At 45.7% G+C, this 19,064-nt stretch overlaps 2 protein-coding genes across 3 annotated transcripts in view; one reads left to right on the forward strand and one right to left on the reverse strand.

Moving 5' to 3' along the window:
- Window positions 1-2,092, reverse strand: part of LOC311115224 (mitochondrial inner membrane protease subunit 2-like) — a gene marked incomplete at both ends in the record, with an annotated part of 35,126 nt that extends 33,034 nt beyond the window's left edge. The window contains one exon of the mRNA XM_084190420.1: window positions 2,085-2,092. Coding sequence (XP_084046546.1) covers window positions 2,085-2,092 — 8 coding nt within the window. The remainder of the gene's footprint in view (window positions 1-2,084) is intronic.
- Window positions 1,948-15,205, forward strand: LOC311115227 (leucine-rich repeat neuronal protein 3-like). Of its 2 annotated transcripts, XM_084190423.1 has the most exons (3): window positions 1,948-2,185; window positions 4,414-4,480; window positions 12,120-15,205. In XM_084190423.1, the coding sequence occupies exon 3, from the start codon at window positions 12,500-12,502 to the stop codon at window positions 14,588-14,590; it is 2,091 nt and encodes a 696-aa protein (XP_084046549.1). In that variant the 5' UTR covers window positions 1,948-2,185; window positions 4,414-4,480; window positions 12,120-12,499; the 3' UTR covers window positions 14,591-15,205. The 2 variants fall into 2 exon arrangements, with proteins under 2 accessions (XP_084046549.1, XP_084046548.1); XM_084190422.1 differs by lacking the exon at window positions 4,414-4,480.
- The last annotated feature ends 3,859 nt before the right edge of the window (window positions 15,206-19,064 follow it).

Raw genomic sequence — 19,064 nt, forward strand, 5'->3', positions numbered from 1 at the left:
CCCCATATTGTTATTTATTTTGCTCATTTGCACCCCAGTATCTCTATTTGCACATCATCTTCTGCACATCTATCACTCTAGTGTTAATACTAAATTGTTATTATTTTGCACTATGGCCTATTTATTGCCTTACCTCCATAACTTACTACATTTGCACACACTGTATATAGATTTTCTATTGTGTTATTGACTGTACGTTTTGTTTATTCCATATGTAACTCTGTGTTGTTGTTGTTTTTATCGCACTGCTTTGCTTTATCTTGGCCAGGTCGCAGTTGTAAATGAGAACTTGTTCTCAACTGGCTTACCTGGTTAAATAAAGGTGAAATAAAAAGAAATAAAAAATATGCTCATCCACAGCCCATGGTAGAGAAAGATTGTTCACTTTGTTTCTAATTAACCCTTCAAGTCCTACTCCAGTCTCCTCTTCAGCTCATTTAACACATGAACATCTCAATAGGTGATCCAGGTATCCTCATGACACGGCACAAGCTCCTCTATTGTTCCTCAAGCAAAGGGGGTGGCCGATGACATCAGAAGGCACCATCAGACCAACTCCTTGAATGTCCTACTCCTAGAAGTTTGCATATATTTTTTAACCCTTTAGTGTGTGTTCTTTACTGTATTTATACTCAGAATATCACTTTTCAACAGGAAAAGTTTTTGTTTTTTTTATCGCTGGAGGACATTTTTAATAACCCAAAATACCACAATGCTCAGTTAATGAATTCTATGACCATTAACAACACAGCAATGACCTCCTTTGCCAAGCCACAAACTACTTCTGCGTAACCAACAAATGGCAAAGGCATTCACATAACGGATACAAAATGAGTTTAATAATTGGGTAATATAGAAAAGATTTGTACAAAAAATGTATCTCGCTTGGGCGTGCTGTTCAAGGACATGATCAATAGGGTTGTAATTATCAACATTCATGGGCTTATATTCCAGTCACAGATTTTATAGATGACTGTGAGGCTACCAGGGAGCCAGAGGTACAAAGGTGTTCAGTTCAGAGTGTCTGGCCAAATGAGGGACACAAAGGCATTGAATAATGACCCACAGAAACCGCAGTTTGTTAAACGCTGCCTTCAAACCCCCGGAGATTCAAACCGAAATGCCAGTCTTAATAAGAAGCCACATCCATCCTCCATCCCTCCCTCCCATGCTCTCTCACTCAGTCTCCCTCCATCACTCTCTCTTTAACACACACTCTGACACACACAGAGGCACAAACACACAGACACATACAAACTCTCTCTGTCACTCCGTTCCTCCCACTCTCTCCCACTCATACACACATATTTGGACTCTCTTTGCCTCAGGGATACAGGGGATCATGACTGATTGACAGCCCGCTCAACCAATCATAATTACCAGCAGCTCCAAGAACAGAGCCTGCGATCTGAACAGGGATTGGCCTGTGTGTGTGTGTGTTATAAATGACGGTGGAGCTGGCAGCAGCGGAGCAGAGTGATGGTTGATCAGCTGAGTGATCTGCTCTCTAACTACGCTGGAGAAAAGGAAGGATAGACAGAGAACAGCCCCCACCCTATCGCTCTGCTCTGCACCCAGCATCTTTAGCAAGCAAAGACACACACACTCACACACACAACCAAGAGAGCCTCTCTCTACCTCTCTCTCTCTCTACCTCTCTCTCTGACTCTCTCTCTCTCTCACACACACACACAAACACACACACACACACACACACACACACACACACACACACACACAGTGGAACGGTATCAGAGCTGGAGCTACCTATCTCTCCCTCCCCTCTCCTGTTTCTCTCTCTCTCTCTCTCTCTCTCTCTCTCTCTCTCTCTCTCTCTCTCTCTCTGCCTCTCTCTCTCTCTCTCTCTCTCTCTCTCTCTCTCTCTCTCTCTCTCTCTCTCTCTCTCTCTCTCTCTCTCTCTCTCACACACACACAGTGGAACGGTTTTAGAGCTGGAGCTACCCATCTCTCCCTCCCCTCTCCTGTTTCTCTCTCTCTCTCTCTGCCTCTCTCGCAACGAAAGGAGAAGAAGACGCATGTTCTTGGAAATACACATGAAAAACCTGCTGTGATCTGAGTCTCACGCTGTCATGCTGGACTGCTGCTTTAAAGCATGTGGGTCCCAGGCATGAGGGGAACACCTGCTGCTGGTCCATACAGTTTGTGAAGGGACTCACTCCCACTGGTAAGTTTCCATCTATCTCTCTCTCCTATGTGTGTATGAGTCATGTGTGGTTGGTTGGGGTGGTAGAGGGTTGGTTTTCCAGTGTGACAATGCGGTAGTCCTTGAGCTGAACCTGTGTCTGTGTGGAGGGAGTTAGCAGCCGAGAAGGCAGAAGGCACAGCCTGCAGTTATGTGGGAGGCTTGGCTGAGGGTTTTGTCGTCGCTGCTTAAGGAAACGTTTGGATGAATATGTAGGAGCTGCAGAGGTTTTAGAGAAGGAACTGCCTGTTATTGGCACAAGGATGTATTTTGGAAGTGGGGAGAGAGATGTGTGGTTGGTGTTATCTCGGCAGCATCGCTCTACAGGTACATCTGAGAAAAATAACTAAACTGATGTATACTCGCCTCTGTGTGTCTGTCGGGGCTAGAACAGAAAAGAAGACAAGTAAGGGAATCTGCCGTCAGTAGAAAATACCAGAACTCAATGAGGTAAACCAGTAATAAGCCTGAAGTAAAGAAACCTCTTTCCGTTTTCACTGATAGATCATAACACATAAGTACTGTATAGAGTTGGACACTATTTGGCTGTGTGTGCCAAGAGGAGGAACATAGAGGTTTTCTAAGAGGATTTCTTTAGGATTTGTCCACGTCTTTAAGGAATCCAGGTGAGACAGGTCAAAATGAGGCAAGAGCTGGAGTGCTGGGCTGTGGAGAACTCTCCTCTAACCAGAGAATAATACATTCCCACCGCTGCCTGCCTAATTTACCAGAACAGCACACTCTCCCCCCTCTGTCTCTCCATCTCTCTCTCACTCTCTTTCACCTCATCTCCCTCGTTCTCTCTCGCCATCGCCCATCACTCGGCTGTATTTAGGGCTTGTTCATAATTAAACAACGTCACACTGAGGCATTTTTAGTGAGCAGCAGACCTCATTCAGCACAGTCACAATGTTAGCTACTAAATGGGGTCAGAAAGATGACTGCATCATTCTGTTTTCAAGAAGTAGCCTAATCATGCATAAAATGGTCTATTTCCATGCCAAAAATGCACCAATATCATGCTGAATAGCCTGGCTAGGAACAGATTTAAATAGGCAGTTGTCCTATAGTACTCTTCTATGGCCATCCTGCATTCCCAAGGTTCTCTATGCAGACTGGTGGGGACTGGAGTGATGAATCCACAAGAGAAAGCAGTACTGGTGCTTTATACGTATAAGACAAAAAAGTGAAAGTGTACACGTTGAATCTCTGATGTCACTCTGCAGACAGCACTAAAGCAAAACACACTGACTGGCTGTACAGAAACAAAGTTGGAGAGGAATAGAACGCTACAAGACTCTGTACCTCACACTCAACACCATTCCATGCATTAATAATGGCGGTAATGTGTGCATCTCTCAATAGACACTATTTAGTCTATCAAAAAATATATATATTAAGCAGGCTAATTAATATCAATTATGTGAAATAGCATTACTATCAGAGGGTTTCAATTAGTTACTAAAATCTTGACTTGAGATTCACATGCAAACCTCAAACTCCTGTGTATACCATACCTTGTCATAGCCATAGACAGATTTAGTGTGTTTGTTGTTGTTGTTAATTTGTGAGAACTTCCTTACAATCCTTTCATCGCTCAATAAAGAGTCAAATGAAAACCACGCCACACAACCTACCTACCCTACAAAATCCCCACTATGAGAATATTAGTGTACCGTAGCACATGGATTCAAGGGCTAAACATTTGATACACTGGGAAAACACATTCCCAATAGATACAGTATGATTCTGAAGCACTGTTTTTTTCAAAGTAAATCCCATGCATTTTACAGTCAGAGCAGCAGAGCTAGTCCTACCTGGGCCTGTGGAAAAGGGAATGTTGACAGCTAACACCCCATGCATTACCAGTTAATGTATTACATTAGGTATTTATGCAATGAGCTGTGATAGTGATAGATTAATCCATAGTGAAAAATGTATGTGTGGCGAGTTCACTGTACCCTGCAAAACTCCTTGTATATGGTGTATACATACAAATAACATCGTAAATCAACAGGCAGGTCATGTTTACATGTGCACCATACCTGTGTGTGTGTGTGTGTGTGTGTGTGTGTGTGTGTGTGTCTGTGTGACAGTAGACCATATGAGAGAGGGTAGGTAGGAGGAGGAGGGGGTTGGTAGGAAGCCTGGGGTAGTTGACAGCTTAACATCGATTCCTAATTAATTGTTGAATTGCTGCTTATTTGCAGGCAGCGTTGAGCAGATGTAAGGGGGAAGCGCTTCTCTTCAGATGTCATTATGCATGGATACCACACAGTGAGTTGGCCTAATGAATGTAGCCATACAGCTAATGCTAATGACAGGCACAGTGCTAGCATAGCTAATGCAGGCTTTCATGGTGGGCTGCTCAGGCAGCCCAACATATAGCAGGCTGTGATATTGTAGCAGGTAGCGCTATAGGGAACACGAGGGAGCAGGTCACGTTGAAAGGACAATTTTAGCTTGGACAGATTTAATGGTAAATCAATAAAAAGAGGTGGGGGCACTTACCTCACTCCATTTCCCTCACCCCACCTCCCCTCCTCCGATCCCCTCACCTCCCCTCCTCCGATCCCCTCACCTCCCCTCCTCCGATCCCTTCACCTCCCCTCCTCCCACCACATCTCCTCCCCTCCCCTTCCCTCTCCCCCTCACCTCTCCTCCCCTACCACCACTTACCTGACCTCCCCTCCCCTACCACCCACTCACCTCACCTCCCACCCCCTCACTTCACCTCCCACTCCCTCACCTCACCTCCCACCCCCTCACTTCACCTCCCACTCCCTCACCTCACCTCCCACCCCCTCACCTCACCCCCTCACCTCCCCTTCAAACTACAAGACTGATACTGAACATTAGAAAAGTCAACAACCCTGCTGATGCTTCACAAAGTGGTGGCACATTTAAGGCATTTCGAGAGAAAGTGGAGGATGTGACTGAATTGGACATCGGGCACCGATTAAAAGACTGTGTTGAGAGATGTGTTGCTCTACTGGGCAACTGTAAATGCACAAATAAAACACCACTTAGTCCCCAGCAGCTTTTAAATGGCCACTATTTCCATCCTCCATTTTGTCTGTCACACTGCCTCTTGTACATACCTGTTTTTAAGTACACATGCTTTGTTTCATCTGTCTACTCTATCCCAACCGGTGCACTCTAACCCCATTCTGTCACATTTCTTTGTGAAGTAACAATGACATTCATTCATCAACATTCTAGTTTTCACATCAACGTTAAAGTGGTGGAGTTCGCAACAGAGCTAATTTTCGTTCGTAGTCCAAAAAGCTATTACCATCCAAAGATTAATTAGGCTCAACAACATAAAGACCAGTAAGATCCTTTCAGATCTGTCACAATACCATGGTACATTAATGTGGCAGAATATCAGGGTGTCACTTTCCACTAGATCAAATCAAATTAAATCAAATCAAAATGTATTTGCCACATGCGCCGAATACAACAGGTGTAGACATTACAGTGAAATGCTTACTTACAAGCCCTTAACCAACAATGCAGTTTTTTAAAGAAAAATGTAAAATAAATAGTGTTATTTAAGAAAAATTTAAAATTAAAGCAAATAGCTAAAGACCAGCAGTAAAATAAAATAGCAGTAGGGAGGCTATATACAGGGGGGTACCGGTACAGAGTCAATGTGCGGGAGCACCGGCTAGTCGAGGTAATTGAGGTCATATGTACATGTGGGTAGAGTTAAAGTGACTATGCATGAATAGTAAACAGAGTAGCAGCAGCGTAAAAGAGGGGGATGGGTGGGGTGGGGTGGGGTGGGGGGGGGGCAGTGCAAATAGTCTGGGTATCCATGATTAGCTGTTCAGGAGTCTTATGGCTTGGGGGTAGAAGCTGTTGAGAAGCCTTTTGGACCTACACTTGGCGCTCCGGTACCGCTTGCCGTGCGGTAGCAGAGAGAACAGTCTATGACTAGGGTGGCTTGAGTCATTGACAATTTTTAGGGCCTTCCTCTGACACCGCCTGGTATAGAGGTCCTGGATGGCAGGAAGCTTGACCCCAGTGATGTACTGGGCTGTACGCACTACCCTCTGTAGTGCCTTGCGGTCGGAGGCCGAGCAGTTGCCATACCAGGTGGTGATGCAACCAGTCAGGATGCTCTCGATGGTGCAGCTGTATAACTTTTTAAGGATCTGAGGACCCATGCCAAATCTTTTCAGTCTCCTGAGGGGGAATAGGTTTTGTCGTGCCCTCTTCACGACTGTCATGGTGTGTTTGGACCATGATAGTTCGTTGGTGATGTGGACACCAAGGAACTTGCAGCTCTCAACCTGTTCCACTACTGCCCCGTCGATGAGAATGGGGGCGTGCTCGGTCCTCTTTTTTTTCCTGTAGTCCACAATCATCTCCTTTGTCTTGATCACATTGAGGGAGAGGTTATTATCCTGGCACCACACGGCCAGGTCTCTGACCTCCTCCCTATAGGCTGTCTCATCGTTGTCGGTGATCAGGCCTACCACTGTTGTGTCGTCGGCAAACTTAATGATGGTGTTGCAGTCGTGCCTGACCATGCAGTCATGGGTGTACAGGGAGTACAGGAGGGGACTAAGCACGCACCCCTGAGGGGCCCCCCTGTTGTTACCTACCCTTACCACCTGGGGGCGGCCCGTCAGGAAGTCCAGGATCCAGTTGCAGAGGGAGGTGTTTAGTCCCAGGATCCTTAGCTTAGTGATGAGCTTTGAGGGCACTATGGTGTTGAACGCTGAGCTGTAGTCAATGAATACCATTCTCACATAGGTGTTCCTCTTGTCCAGGTGGGAAAGGGCAGTGTGGAGTTCAAGAGATTGCATCATCTGTGGATCTGTTGCGGTGGTATGCAAATTGGAGTGCATGCTTCAGTGTTGCTTGCCTCGAAGCGAGCATAGAAGTAATTTAGCTCGTCTGGTAGGCTTGTGTCACTGGGCAGTTCGCGGCTGTGCTTCCCTTTGTAGACTGTAATAGTTTTCAAGCCCTGCCACATCCGACGAGCGTCAGAGCCGGTGTAGTACGATTCAATCTTAGTCCTGTATTGACTCTTTGCATGTTTGATGGTTCGTCTGAGGGCATAGCGGGATTTCTTATAAGCTTATAAGTTAGAGTCCCACTCCTTGAAAGCGGCAGCTCTACCCTTTAGCTCAGTGCGGATGTTGCCTGTAATCCATGGCTTCTGGTTGGGGTATGTCCGTACGGTCACTGTGGGGATGACGTCATCGATGCAGTTATTGATGAAGCCAGTGACTGATGTGGTGTACTCCTCAATGCTATCTGAAGAATCCCGGAACATATTCCAGTCTGTGCTAGCAAAACAGTCCTGTAGCTTAGCATCTGCGTCATCTGACCAGGTGCTTCCTGCTTTAGTTTTTGCTTATAAGCAGGAATCAGGAGGATAGAGTTATGGTCAGATTTGCCAAATGCAGGGCGAGGGTGAGCTTTGTATGGGTCTCTGTGTGTGGAGTAAAGGTGGTCTAGAGTTTTTTTTCCTCTGGTTGCACATTTAACATGCTGATAGAAATGAGGTAGAACGGATTTAAGTTTCCCTGCATTAAAGTCCCCGGCCACTAGGAGCGCTGCCTCTGGATGAGCGTTTTCCAGTATGGCCTTATACAGCTCATTGAGTGCAATCTTAGTGCCAGCATCGGTTTGTGGTGGTAGATAGACAGCTACAAAAAATATAGATGAAAACTCTCTTGGTAAATAGTGTGGTCTACAGCTTATCATGAGATACTCTACCTCAGGCGAGCAAAACCTCGAGACTTCCTTAGTATTAGATTTTATGCACCAGCTGTTGTTTACAAATATACACAGACCGCCACCCCTTGTCTTACCGGAGTCAGCCGTTCTATCCTGCCGATGTAGCGTATAGCCTGCTAGCTGTATGTTATCCATGTCGTCGTTCAGCCACGACTCGGTGAAAGTTTTTTATGTCCCGTTGGTAGGATAACCTTAGTCTTAGGTCATCCAATTTGTTTTCAAATGATTTAACATTGGCTAATAGGATTGGTGGAAGAGGCAGTTTACTCGCTCGCCGTCGGATCCTTACAAGGCACCCTGACCTACGTCCACGATATCTCTGTCTCTTTCTCATGCGAATGATGGGGATTTGGGCCTTGTCGAGTGTCTATAGAATATCCTTCGCGTCCGACTCGTTGAAGAAAAAATCTTCGTCCAGTACGAGGTGAGTAATCGCTGTCCTGATATCCAGAAGCTCTTTTTGGTCATAAGAGACGGTGGCAGAAACATTATGTACAGAATAAATGACAAATAACGAAAAAAAAACAGCTATCTTCTCCGGCGCCATTCAGATCCCCTTGGCGCAGTGGCACGCTGCACATTATTTCCCCTGTATACTGTAGCTGCAGCCTGCTCGTCACTCGCTGCCTGACTAGCTGGTGAATAAAACATGGTGGATTGGAACCACTTTATGACATGTCTACTACATTAGGAGGTGGCGGGAAGGAACACACTGCACTGTGGCCTGTGGGCTCTAATCCAGTACAGAGTCTGTTTCACTGTATGAAAAAGGACATTCATATTTTAGGTATATCACCCCCCTTTCTGCCGTACACCCCTAATCGATTTGGAGAATGTCAATATTCAGCACTTAAAAGTGGTAAAATATAGTTGAGTACAATACTTTTTGGTGAGGTAGACAGCTTTCATATGGCTATACTGATTTCCCAGATATTCTTTGTTAGCATAGCATAGAGACTTTGTTGGCAGTCTCTACGGGGGTGCCACAGGGTTCAATTCTCGGGCCGACTCTATTCTTTGTGTGTATCAATGATGTCGCTCTTGCGGCTGGTGACTCTCAGATCCACCTCTACGCAGACGACAACATTTTGTATACATCTGGCCCTTCATTGGACACTGTGTTAACAAACCTCCAAACGAGCTTTGTGACCTGTACGCTCTCGTTGGCTGGCCCTCACTACATATTCGTCGCCAAACCCACTGGCTACAGGTCATCTATAAATCACTGCTAGGCAAATCCCCGCCTTATCTTAGCTCATTGGTCACCATAGCAACACCCACCCGTGGTATGCGCTCCAGCAGATATATCTCACTGGTCATCCCCAAAGCCAACACCTCCTTTGGCCGCCATTCCTTCCAGTTCTCTGCTGCCAATGACTGGAACGAACTGTAGCTTACCGATCAATGCACCTGTACACAGCCCATCTGTAATTAGCCCACCCAACTACCTCATCCCCATATTGTTATTTATTTTGCTAATTTGCACCCCAGTATCTCTATTTGCACATCATCTTCTGCACATCTATCACTCCAGTGTTAATACTAAATTGTTATTATTTTGCACTATGGCCTATTTATTGCCTTACCTCCATAACTTACTACATTTGCACACACTGTATATAGATTTTCTATTTTTCTATTGTGTTATTGACTGTACGTTTTTGTTTATCCCATATGTAACTCTCTGTTGTTGCTGTTTTTATCGCACTGCTGTGCTTTATCTTGGCCAGGTCGCAGTTGTAAATGAGAACTTATTCTCAACTGGCCTACCTGGTTAAATAAAGGTTAAATAAAGAAAATTAAAAAACATAGTGCATTGTTATCCTAATTCCCTATTTTATAGAAGTAACAAACACAACTCTATTTGTGTAGTCTTTGATGGGATTTCTGTATCTGTGCTGTATTTGTGTAGTGTTTTAAAAAAGAGTGCTGCCTTTGTACTGTGCCTAACTGTAGCATTTGGGACTTGTGAATGCAATGCACTCTCTACTAAGTGGCAAGCGGCTGAAGCAGGCTGTGTGTGGACTGATCCCTCTGTTTCCTCAGCCCAAATGAGTCCACAGAGGTCAACACTCTGTGACTTATTCGCACAATCAATTGTTTCCTCTTACCACAACCTCCTGGCCTCTAGGTAGAGGAGGAGAGAGAGAGGGGTGGGGGGGGGGGGGGGGGGGGTGGGGGGGGGAGGAGAGATGGGGGAGAGAGGGAGAGGTTAAATAATATATTAAGTAAGGGGGGAGAGAGAGGAGGAGAAAGAGAAGGGGAGATAGAGGGGGAAGGGGGAGGAGGAGAGAGGGGGGGAGAGAGAGGTTAAATAATACATTAAATAAGGGGTGTTCTGATGATGTTATTATTTAACAGCTGCAGCATATTAAACAAAACACAAGTGGAAAAGAAATCCCTAAGGGAGCTAAATAGGATAAATAATTAGAAAAAACGTTATGCAAGTCCATGGCGTTATCATCCGTGTTAAACACAAGCAAGGAGTGGAAGCTACCCGTCGGACACAAGCCTTTCCATTGAAATGGCATCACAAAGCAACAGCAGCAGCTTTCCAATGCATCTTCACCTCATCTCAACTATTCTTTCCGTAACTAAACATGCTTTATTTACATCATGTTGAAAGAACATTTACCACCACTCAAACCTCCATTTGATCTAATTATGAGCGGAAGGCATGTGAGTGAAGTAACGGCAGGCTCTTAGCGTTAAGTGATAAAAAGGGAAATTAGCATGAGCTTCGTGGAAGCAAAAGGGAGAGCGTCAATACATGCTCTCCTTATTAGCATGGGGGTTGTTTTCTTTTAAATATATTTTTCTGATCTACTGTGAAAAACATATTTACATAATATGGTTACATACACTCTCCCACCTGGGCCATGAGGAGGAATCTCTTGCCAATAAAACCATTCCCATGTATGAAACCATAAAATAAAGGTGTCTGAAAATGGTCGTTGCAAATGATAGATAGCATTACCACACTTAAGTATTTATTTCGACACTTGATATAAATAGCTTAGAAATGAAACACCAAATATGTGTGAATATTACACATGCTGTATAATATCAGGCACAGAGCAGCTTGGACAGAATCTGAACACAGGTCCTACACAGATGGCTGAGCACGAGAGCGTTAGGCACAAAAAAAAGAAACAACCAGAAAAAATATCTTTGCAGCTTGATTCCACCTGCGTGTGTTGACTGACTGCCATAAACAAGCTAATATATGCACGGTGCTCTGTCATAGTGTGTCTTCATCAGCAGCCCTGCTGTTATAGCCTTACAGACAGCTTCATCTACTAACGCACACAGAGCCGTGGCTTCTGCACTCAAGGTCACAAATGAATCAAAGCATCAATATGTGCAGTCGACACAAGCAAACCCCCGGCACAGACCTGTCACCTGTAGGAACAACTTTGATTCAACTCCTCATAAATAATGCAGGAGAGGATGACGAGACAGAACAAGACCTGTAGCAAGCTTCAGAGATATTTTGGGAGAATCTGAAATGCCTTGAGGTCATATACTTCAGGTGAAGTGATCATGGGTGGTTGTGTGTGAGTGCGACAGTTGCTTGTGCATGTGTACATGTAGTTCACAACGGCAGAGTTAGGGTGGATGACGGAATTCAGCTAATTAGGGTGTATGGTAAAACTGGGATAGTCTCTGGCTCACAATGTTTTAGCTGTTCAAACTGTTCTTGATGCAAAGTTTTTGGGAAGTGTTTTGGGGGATTTGCATTATTGCTATGAGCAAGATATGAATCGCTGTTTAAAATTCCAGATCCTCCGGCAGATCTCTTGCCCTGCAGTGATATTAAGTGACTCCAAAGTGCTATTGTGTGCATCCAAAATAGCACCATATTTCCTATATTGTACTACTTTTGACTAGGTCCCATAAGGCTCTGGTCAAAAGTAGTGCAATAAATAGGAAATAGAATGCCATTTGGGACGCATCCATTATTAGCCACCAACCTGTCAAATAATATATATAAGGTCAAGTCAATCATAACTCATCATTTTGATGGTGAAGTGAAAGCAATACAATCAAACGAGCGCAGAGTATATGTCTCAATATCCCTAAATGTCAATATATGCTTCAGTCTCCCAATAATGCCATGTAGTACTGAGTGTATTTTTTCTGATATTTTTCTCCCCAGATGGAAATTGACACGACGAGTGACAGTGATTGAGGATAATAATGATGGAAGACAGAGTAATCCATCCCCAGCCCAAGCCAGAGCGTTCCTCCTCAACCCTTCCTGCGCTTCACCGACAGCCTTCCTGAAGGATACATTGACCTTCACACATCCAACTTGCCTGACAACCTGGCACAGGGTAAATTGAAAGGTTGTTCTTCTCCTCTCTGCCAAGGACTAGGCAACGACCACAACAGGGCCAAAGCTTTAGGGAACAGGCATCAGCAGAAATCCGTTCTGTCTCACTGCAGTAACAAATGAGCCTTTATTTGTGAAGTTAACAGTGCTAACAGCTGACTCCATAAGGACCAATTTCTAGCTCAAGGTAATAGGAGGCCAAGATGAAGAAGAGCGCGTTCTTGGCTTGTTTGTTAGCGGAGCTAGCTCTGACTGCCTTTGTTCTGGCCTCAGAGGGGGGCGCTGCTCATTGCCCTGCATTGTGTCGGTGTGAGATACGACCCTGGTTCTCTCCAAGCTCTATTTATACCGAGGCTCCCACGGTGGACTGTAATGACTTAGGCCTATCGACACTGCCGGAGAGACTGCCCTCAGACACACAGGTGCTATTGTTACAGACCAACAATATCATCAGCGTTGAGAATCCTTTGGATTACCTGGCTAATATCACAGAGATAGATTTATCCCAGAATAACATATCCTCTGTGAGGGATGTCCATCTGGGTCCTCTTCCCCAGCTGCTGTCACTACACATGGAGGAGAACTGGGTTCAGGCCCTGTCAGACAGCTGTCTCCCATCCCTGCCCAACCTCCAGGAGTTCTACATTAACCACAACCTGATCTCATCCATCAGTCCTGGTGCCTTTAGAGGGCTGGGGAGGCTACTGCGGCTCCATCTCAACTCCAATCACCTCAGGGGCATCAGCAGGGTGTGGTTTCAGCCTCTGCCCCGCCTGGAGATCCTGATGATCGGGGAAAACCCCATCGTCCAATTGTCAGACATGAACTTCAAGCCCCTGGTCAACCTACGCAGCTTGGTTCTGGCCAGGATGAATCTGTCCGAAATCCCAGATGACACTCTGGTCGGCCTCGACAACCTGGAGAGTGTCTCGTTTTTCGACAACCTGTTTGACAGAGTCCCCCAGGCTGCTCTGAAGAAAGCCAAGAGCCTGAAGTTTCTGGATCTCAACAAGAACCCCATCGAGAGGATTCAGAGAGGGGACTTTGTGGACATGTTCCACCTCAAAGAGTTGGGCATCAACAGCATGCCTGCGCTGGTGTCCATCGACAGCTTCGCCCTCAGCAATCTCCCTGAGCTGACCAAGATCGAGGCCACCAACAACCCCAAGCTCTCCTACATCCATCCAAACGCCTTCCACAAGTTGCCGAGACTCGAGACACTGATGCTGAACAGCAATGCTCTCAGCGCCCTGCACCACAACACCGTAGACTCCCTGCCCAACCTGCGTGAGGTCAGCATGCACAGCAACCCCATCCGCTGTGACTGCGTCATCCGCTGGATCAACATGAACCAGACCGGCGTGCGCTTCATGGAGCCAGATTCCCTCTTCTGCGTGGAGCCGCCGGAGTACCAGGGCCAGCACGTCCACCAGGTCCACTTCAGGGAGATGACCGAGATTTGCCTCCCGCTCATCTCGCCCGGGAGCCTCCCAGATCAGGTCACCGTTGGGAAAAGGAGCTCGGTGACGCTTCACTGCCGGGCATTCGGAGAGCCGGAGCCAGAGATCTACTGGGTTACCCCCTCCGGGGACAGAGTCCTGCCCAACAGTGTGTCTGATAAGTACTACATGCATCCCGAGGGGACCTTTGACATCTATGACACTACCGTGCTTGAGGCAGGGCTGTACACCTGCGTCGCTCACAATCTTGTTGGTGCAGACCTCAAGTCTGTGTTGGTGGTGGTAGATGGATACTTTCCACATCCTTCTGATACTGGTAATGCTTTACATGTGGACGTTAGATCAGTGCAGCCCAACTCTGTTTCAGTGTCTTGGGATAATACTCATGGTGGTCTTATATCCAATATAAAGTGGTTCACAGTGGCGAATGCTAAGCACCCCTCCATGGCATACACTGCTAGAGTACCAACTGATGTGAAGATGTATTGTCTCACTCATCTGAACCCCTCCACCCAATACCGGGTGTGTGTGGAAGTCACGAGCATGCAGCTCGGACACAACAGGGACTGTGTCAATGTCACCACAAAGGGACTGGCTCACCCCGTAGAGAGCAGTGAGAAGTGGGACACAGTGGTGATGGCTGCATGTGCTGTGCTTTTCATCGTGGTCGCTGTGGCTTGCTCCATCATATACACGTCTCTGCAAAGCCAACAGTTTTACAGGAAGTTGATGGTGGACCAATCCGAGTCATTGCTGGGTCCTCTCACAGAACTCTGTGTGGCTGGAGTCAAGGTGAGAGCGACCGTAATAGACTTGCCAGACAACTCCATGTAATGAAAGAAACGTCCTTGGAGCAGGAAAATGAATGTTCTGGATTTTAAACAAGGTGAAGGAGTGTTGGACACAGAACAGTGTGATTCATGTGCCCTCTTTTCATGACAGTGACAGTACATCCTGTTCTGGAACTCCTGGAACTTGGAACACATGATGGAATCAGAAGCCGGCGCCCTCACGCATATATACGTAACCAGCTAATCCCAGACCCACAGACTCTTTTATACAACAGATTTGTGTCATTGCAGCAAAAACGTGCACAGACAGGTATCTAGATTGTGATATACGTGGCTACTGGTCGGTCATTCATGCAGTGCAACTGCAATAAAGCACAGCACGAAGACTGTGTCGTCTCTCTCAGTTATTGACTTGAGATGTCTTTGTGGTCCACAATGAGGAATATTTTCTGTGCTGTTTAAATAACACTCAAGGGCCATAAGTAAGAAATACCACTTGTATACAGTTTATAATGGGCAAAACTTGTTAGACTAGTAGACAATAACAGTGTATATGTAAACAATTTTATGATCAATATTTTTTTTTTCATTAAAAACAGTACATTGTCTATTAATCGAAATGTAATGCTTTCTCTTACTTACTTGAAATTGTAATTTACGAAAGACCCAACTTCAAGGATGACTTGCTTAGAACAATCTGAATACGATATTGGGATGCTCTGAAAGGAAAAATCTAAGCTTCCTTCATCAATAACATTCAGTTGTCCATGAAATGCAAAATGTTATAATTCATAAATATGAATCCCATAAATCTTTCCTTATCACTGTCTAAACCATGCAAAAGGAAAACAGTGTGATGTAGACAAACACAATTACTGGGACTGCCCTTGAAGGCGGACATTTTAACATTGTTACTAAAATGCAATCTCAGGCAGGACAACGTGTTTTGGCAATGACTGGGGAGTAGGAGAGCGTGTGTGTTTGTGTGTATATAACTTACACACTGTACTTAATGTGTATGTGTGTGTGCGGCATCAGAGAAACCCATTGACTTTGAATTGCATTATATTCTCTTTCATTAAAAAACCAATATGGATTCCTAACATAAACCTCACAGAGGTGATGAATCGGCGTCACATGCGGACTGATGGGAGGCATTTATCAGAGGGACTCCGCCATATATCAACTGAGTTTCAGCACCTTGGACAGGGCTTTCAGAGTGGAGACATTTGTCACCGCCATGGGAGCTAAAATATGACCCATTAGAGCGCAGGTAGTGCATAGGTCAGCGATAACACATGGAGGCTACTAGCACCGGAGCGCGGTGTGGTGCGCACCTTCCCTCCGTGACACTGGTGAGACACGGACGCCATTACAGGAACATCTCAGCAACTCTCGGGCTCGTTTGTTAAGCACTTCACATTGAAGCCGCCCACCAAGAGGGGAAGGAGACAAACAGAGCGTAAAACGAGGACAAGGTGCCTACTAGGGCTAGAAGTCAGTAGGAACAGGGACAGGATAGACAAGGAGCAGGTTTGACATGTTGAAGGTGGAACAACAGTACTGCTGTAGGTATTAGAGATGTGTGTATGTTTTTATTTGACTGCACAGCGAGATAATTGCACAACAAGATAACAACAAGATAAGAATGCTTGTTAAGCGAACTTGAGTCTTTAGTACATTCCCTGGTTCATTAGGGTAGCTTACTTGAAAGGAGAGCTCTCAGAGAAGAACTGACAGGACCTCCACTGAGGTTTCTACACATATTTTTTACTCCTCCGTTCGCCTAGTTTGAACTCCAGATAACCCCACTTGAGAGCAAATTATGTGTCATTATGCAATCCACTCAGAGAAAATGAAATAATATTAGACATCTCATAAAATTTTCACACATGCAAAAAAGCTATTTTCCAATAAAGGCCCGATGGCAATATGCCCTTCTGTTGTTATTGTTTTGCACCACCCGGGGGCACGCACTATGGTGAGAAAAAACAGGAGAGAAACTGTTATATCAGTTTAGGATTCCTCACATAAACTCCTACAGTTCCATATTACAAGGAATTTTAACTGTTAAAATTCCTTGCCATAATAGCACTGAGAAACTGTTTCTAACAATAAACAAGTTCAACCCCTTCGGATATCGATGTCTGCTGCACACCAGTGTCAACCAACATGGAAAAAAATGTAGGTGCCATATCTCTCAGTGAATCAAGTTAATATTGGTCCGAGGGGGAGTGTTTAGTGTTAAATCACCCAATCCCTCACCAGTAACAGTACAAACACCGTTGGGCGGTCATCTTGTATAGATATGATTAACCCACTGATCATTATCTCAGGGAAATACGCCCTGCATGACAAATGGGGAGATCTGGGAAAATTAGCAGGCAAAGTAATAAATTGTTGTTTTTAATATCATCTATCAGCCAGGACAGAACAGTGTTGGGTTGACTGCACATCTGCAATTAGGATATTATCATTGAAGGCGGCAAATTCTACACAGAGGGAATTCAGAGATTTATGCAGTGATTTATGTGAAAATATGGGATACAGGTATGTAAAGCCTTGAATGGTAAATGTATAATCCTTGAATATTTACCCAACAACCAAAGAAATACAAACAACTCAACTCGTCCAATTTCGAAATATTGCCCCATTATCCGGCTGTTGTATTTGGGCCAGACCTCCTGCTCGTTGCTTGGAGTAGCCAGACCTCCTCTGCTCTTGTCCTTCTAGACCTGTCTGCTGCCTTTGATACTGTGAACCATCAGATCCTCCTCTCCACCCTCTCCGAGCTGGGCATCTCCGGCGCGGCTCACTCTTGGATTGCGTCCTACCTGACCGGTCGCTCCTACCAAGTGGCGTGGCGAGAAGCTGTCTCCGCTCCACGTGCTCTCACCACTGGTGTCCCCCAGGGCTCATTTCTAGGCCCTCTCCTATTCTCCCTATACACCAAGTCACTTGGCTCTGTCATATCCTCACATGGCCTCTCCTATCATTGCTACGCTGACGACACACAACTAATCTTCTCCTTTCCCCCTTCTGATAACCTGGTGGCGAATCGCATCTCTGCATGTCTGGCAGACATATCAGTATGGATGACGGATCACCACCTCAAGCTGAACCTTGGCTAGACGGAGCTGCTCTTCCTCCCGGGGAAGGACTGCCTGTTCCATGATCTCGCCATCACGGTTGACAACTCCGTTGTGTCCTCCTCCCAGAGTGCGAAGAGCCTTGGCGTGACCCTGGACAACACCCTGTCGTTCTCCGCTAACATCAAGGCGGTGACCCGATCCTGTAGGTTCATGCTCTACAACATTCGGAGAGTACGACCCTGCCTTACACAGGAAGCGGCACAGGTCCTAATCCAGACACTTGTCATCTCCCGTCTGGATTACTGCAACTCGCTGTTGGATGGGCTCCCTGCCTGTGCCATTAAACCCCTACAACTCATCCAGAATGCCGCAGCCTGTCTGGTGTTCAACCTTCCCAAGTTCTCTCACGTCACCCCGCTCCTCCGCACACTCCACTGGCTTCCAGTTGAAGCTCGCATCTGCTACAAGACCATGGTGCTTGCCTACGGAGCTGTGAGGGGAACGGCACCTCCGTACCTTCAGGCTCTGATCAGTCCCTACACCCAAACGAGGGCATTGCGTTCATCCACCTCTGGCCTGCTGGCTCCCCTACCTCTGCGGAAGCATAGTTCCCGCTCAGCCCAGTCAAAACTGTTCGCTGCTCTGGCACCCCAATGGTGGAACAAGCTCCCTCACGACGCCAGGACAGCGGAGTCACTCACCACCTTCCGGAGACATTTGAAACCCCACCTCTTTAAGGAATACCTGGGATAGGATAAAGTAATCCTTCTACCCCCCCCCCCCCTTACCCCAACCCAAACCCCAACCCCCCCCCAAAAAATAAAAAAAATAAAACATTGTGAAGTGGTGATCCCACTGGCTATAAGGTGAATGCACCTATTTGTAAGTCGCTCTGGATAAGAGCGTCTGCTAAATGACGTAAATGTAAATGTCAATGTAGCCTACGACATAAAAATGGAAATGTTCAAATTTTTCAAGCTTTCCTCAAACTGCACCCTTGGGCTTCAAGTAATTATTTCCCCACTCAGTGGTCCATTAAGTCAAAACAACACTGGTGACTTTGTGCGATCTTGTAATGGGGCATTGTGTGATTTTAAAATTCTAAACTCTGAAACAGGGATCCTTAATCTTTGCTGATAAACTGGATATGATTATGAACAACTAAAAACACTGGTTCTCTTATACTTTTGATTAGTTTTTGAGTGTTTGAATGGGAGTTGAAGACAGCTCTCCCTTACTCACTTTTATACCCATTCTTTTACAAAATGATATTGGATAAAACAGAAATAAAACGCAAACAAAGGGAGAAATGGCACTCTCTCATATTGGCACAACCAACCAGTGAGTGTTTTGTTTCTGAGGAGTTGCAGCTCACCACAGGAAGCAGGAAATAGGAGAACTCTCACAGAGCTTCACTAGAACTAG

Source organism: Coregonus lavaretus, assembly GCF_964263955.1.
Source record: "Coregonus lavaretus genome assembly, contig: HAP1_SCAFFOLD_366, whole genome shotgun sequence".
NCBI classification, from domain to species: Eukaryota; Metazoa; Chordata; class Actinopteri; order Salmoniformes; family Salmonidae; genus Coregonus; species Coregonus lavaretus.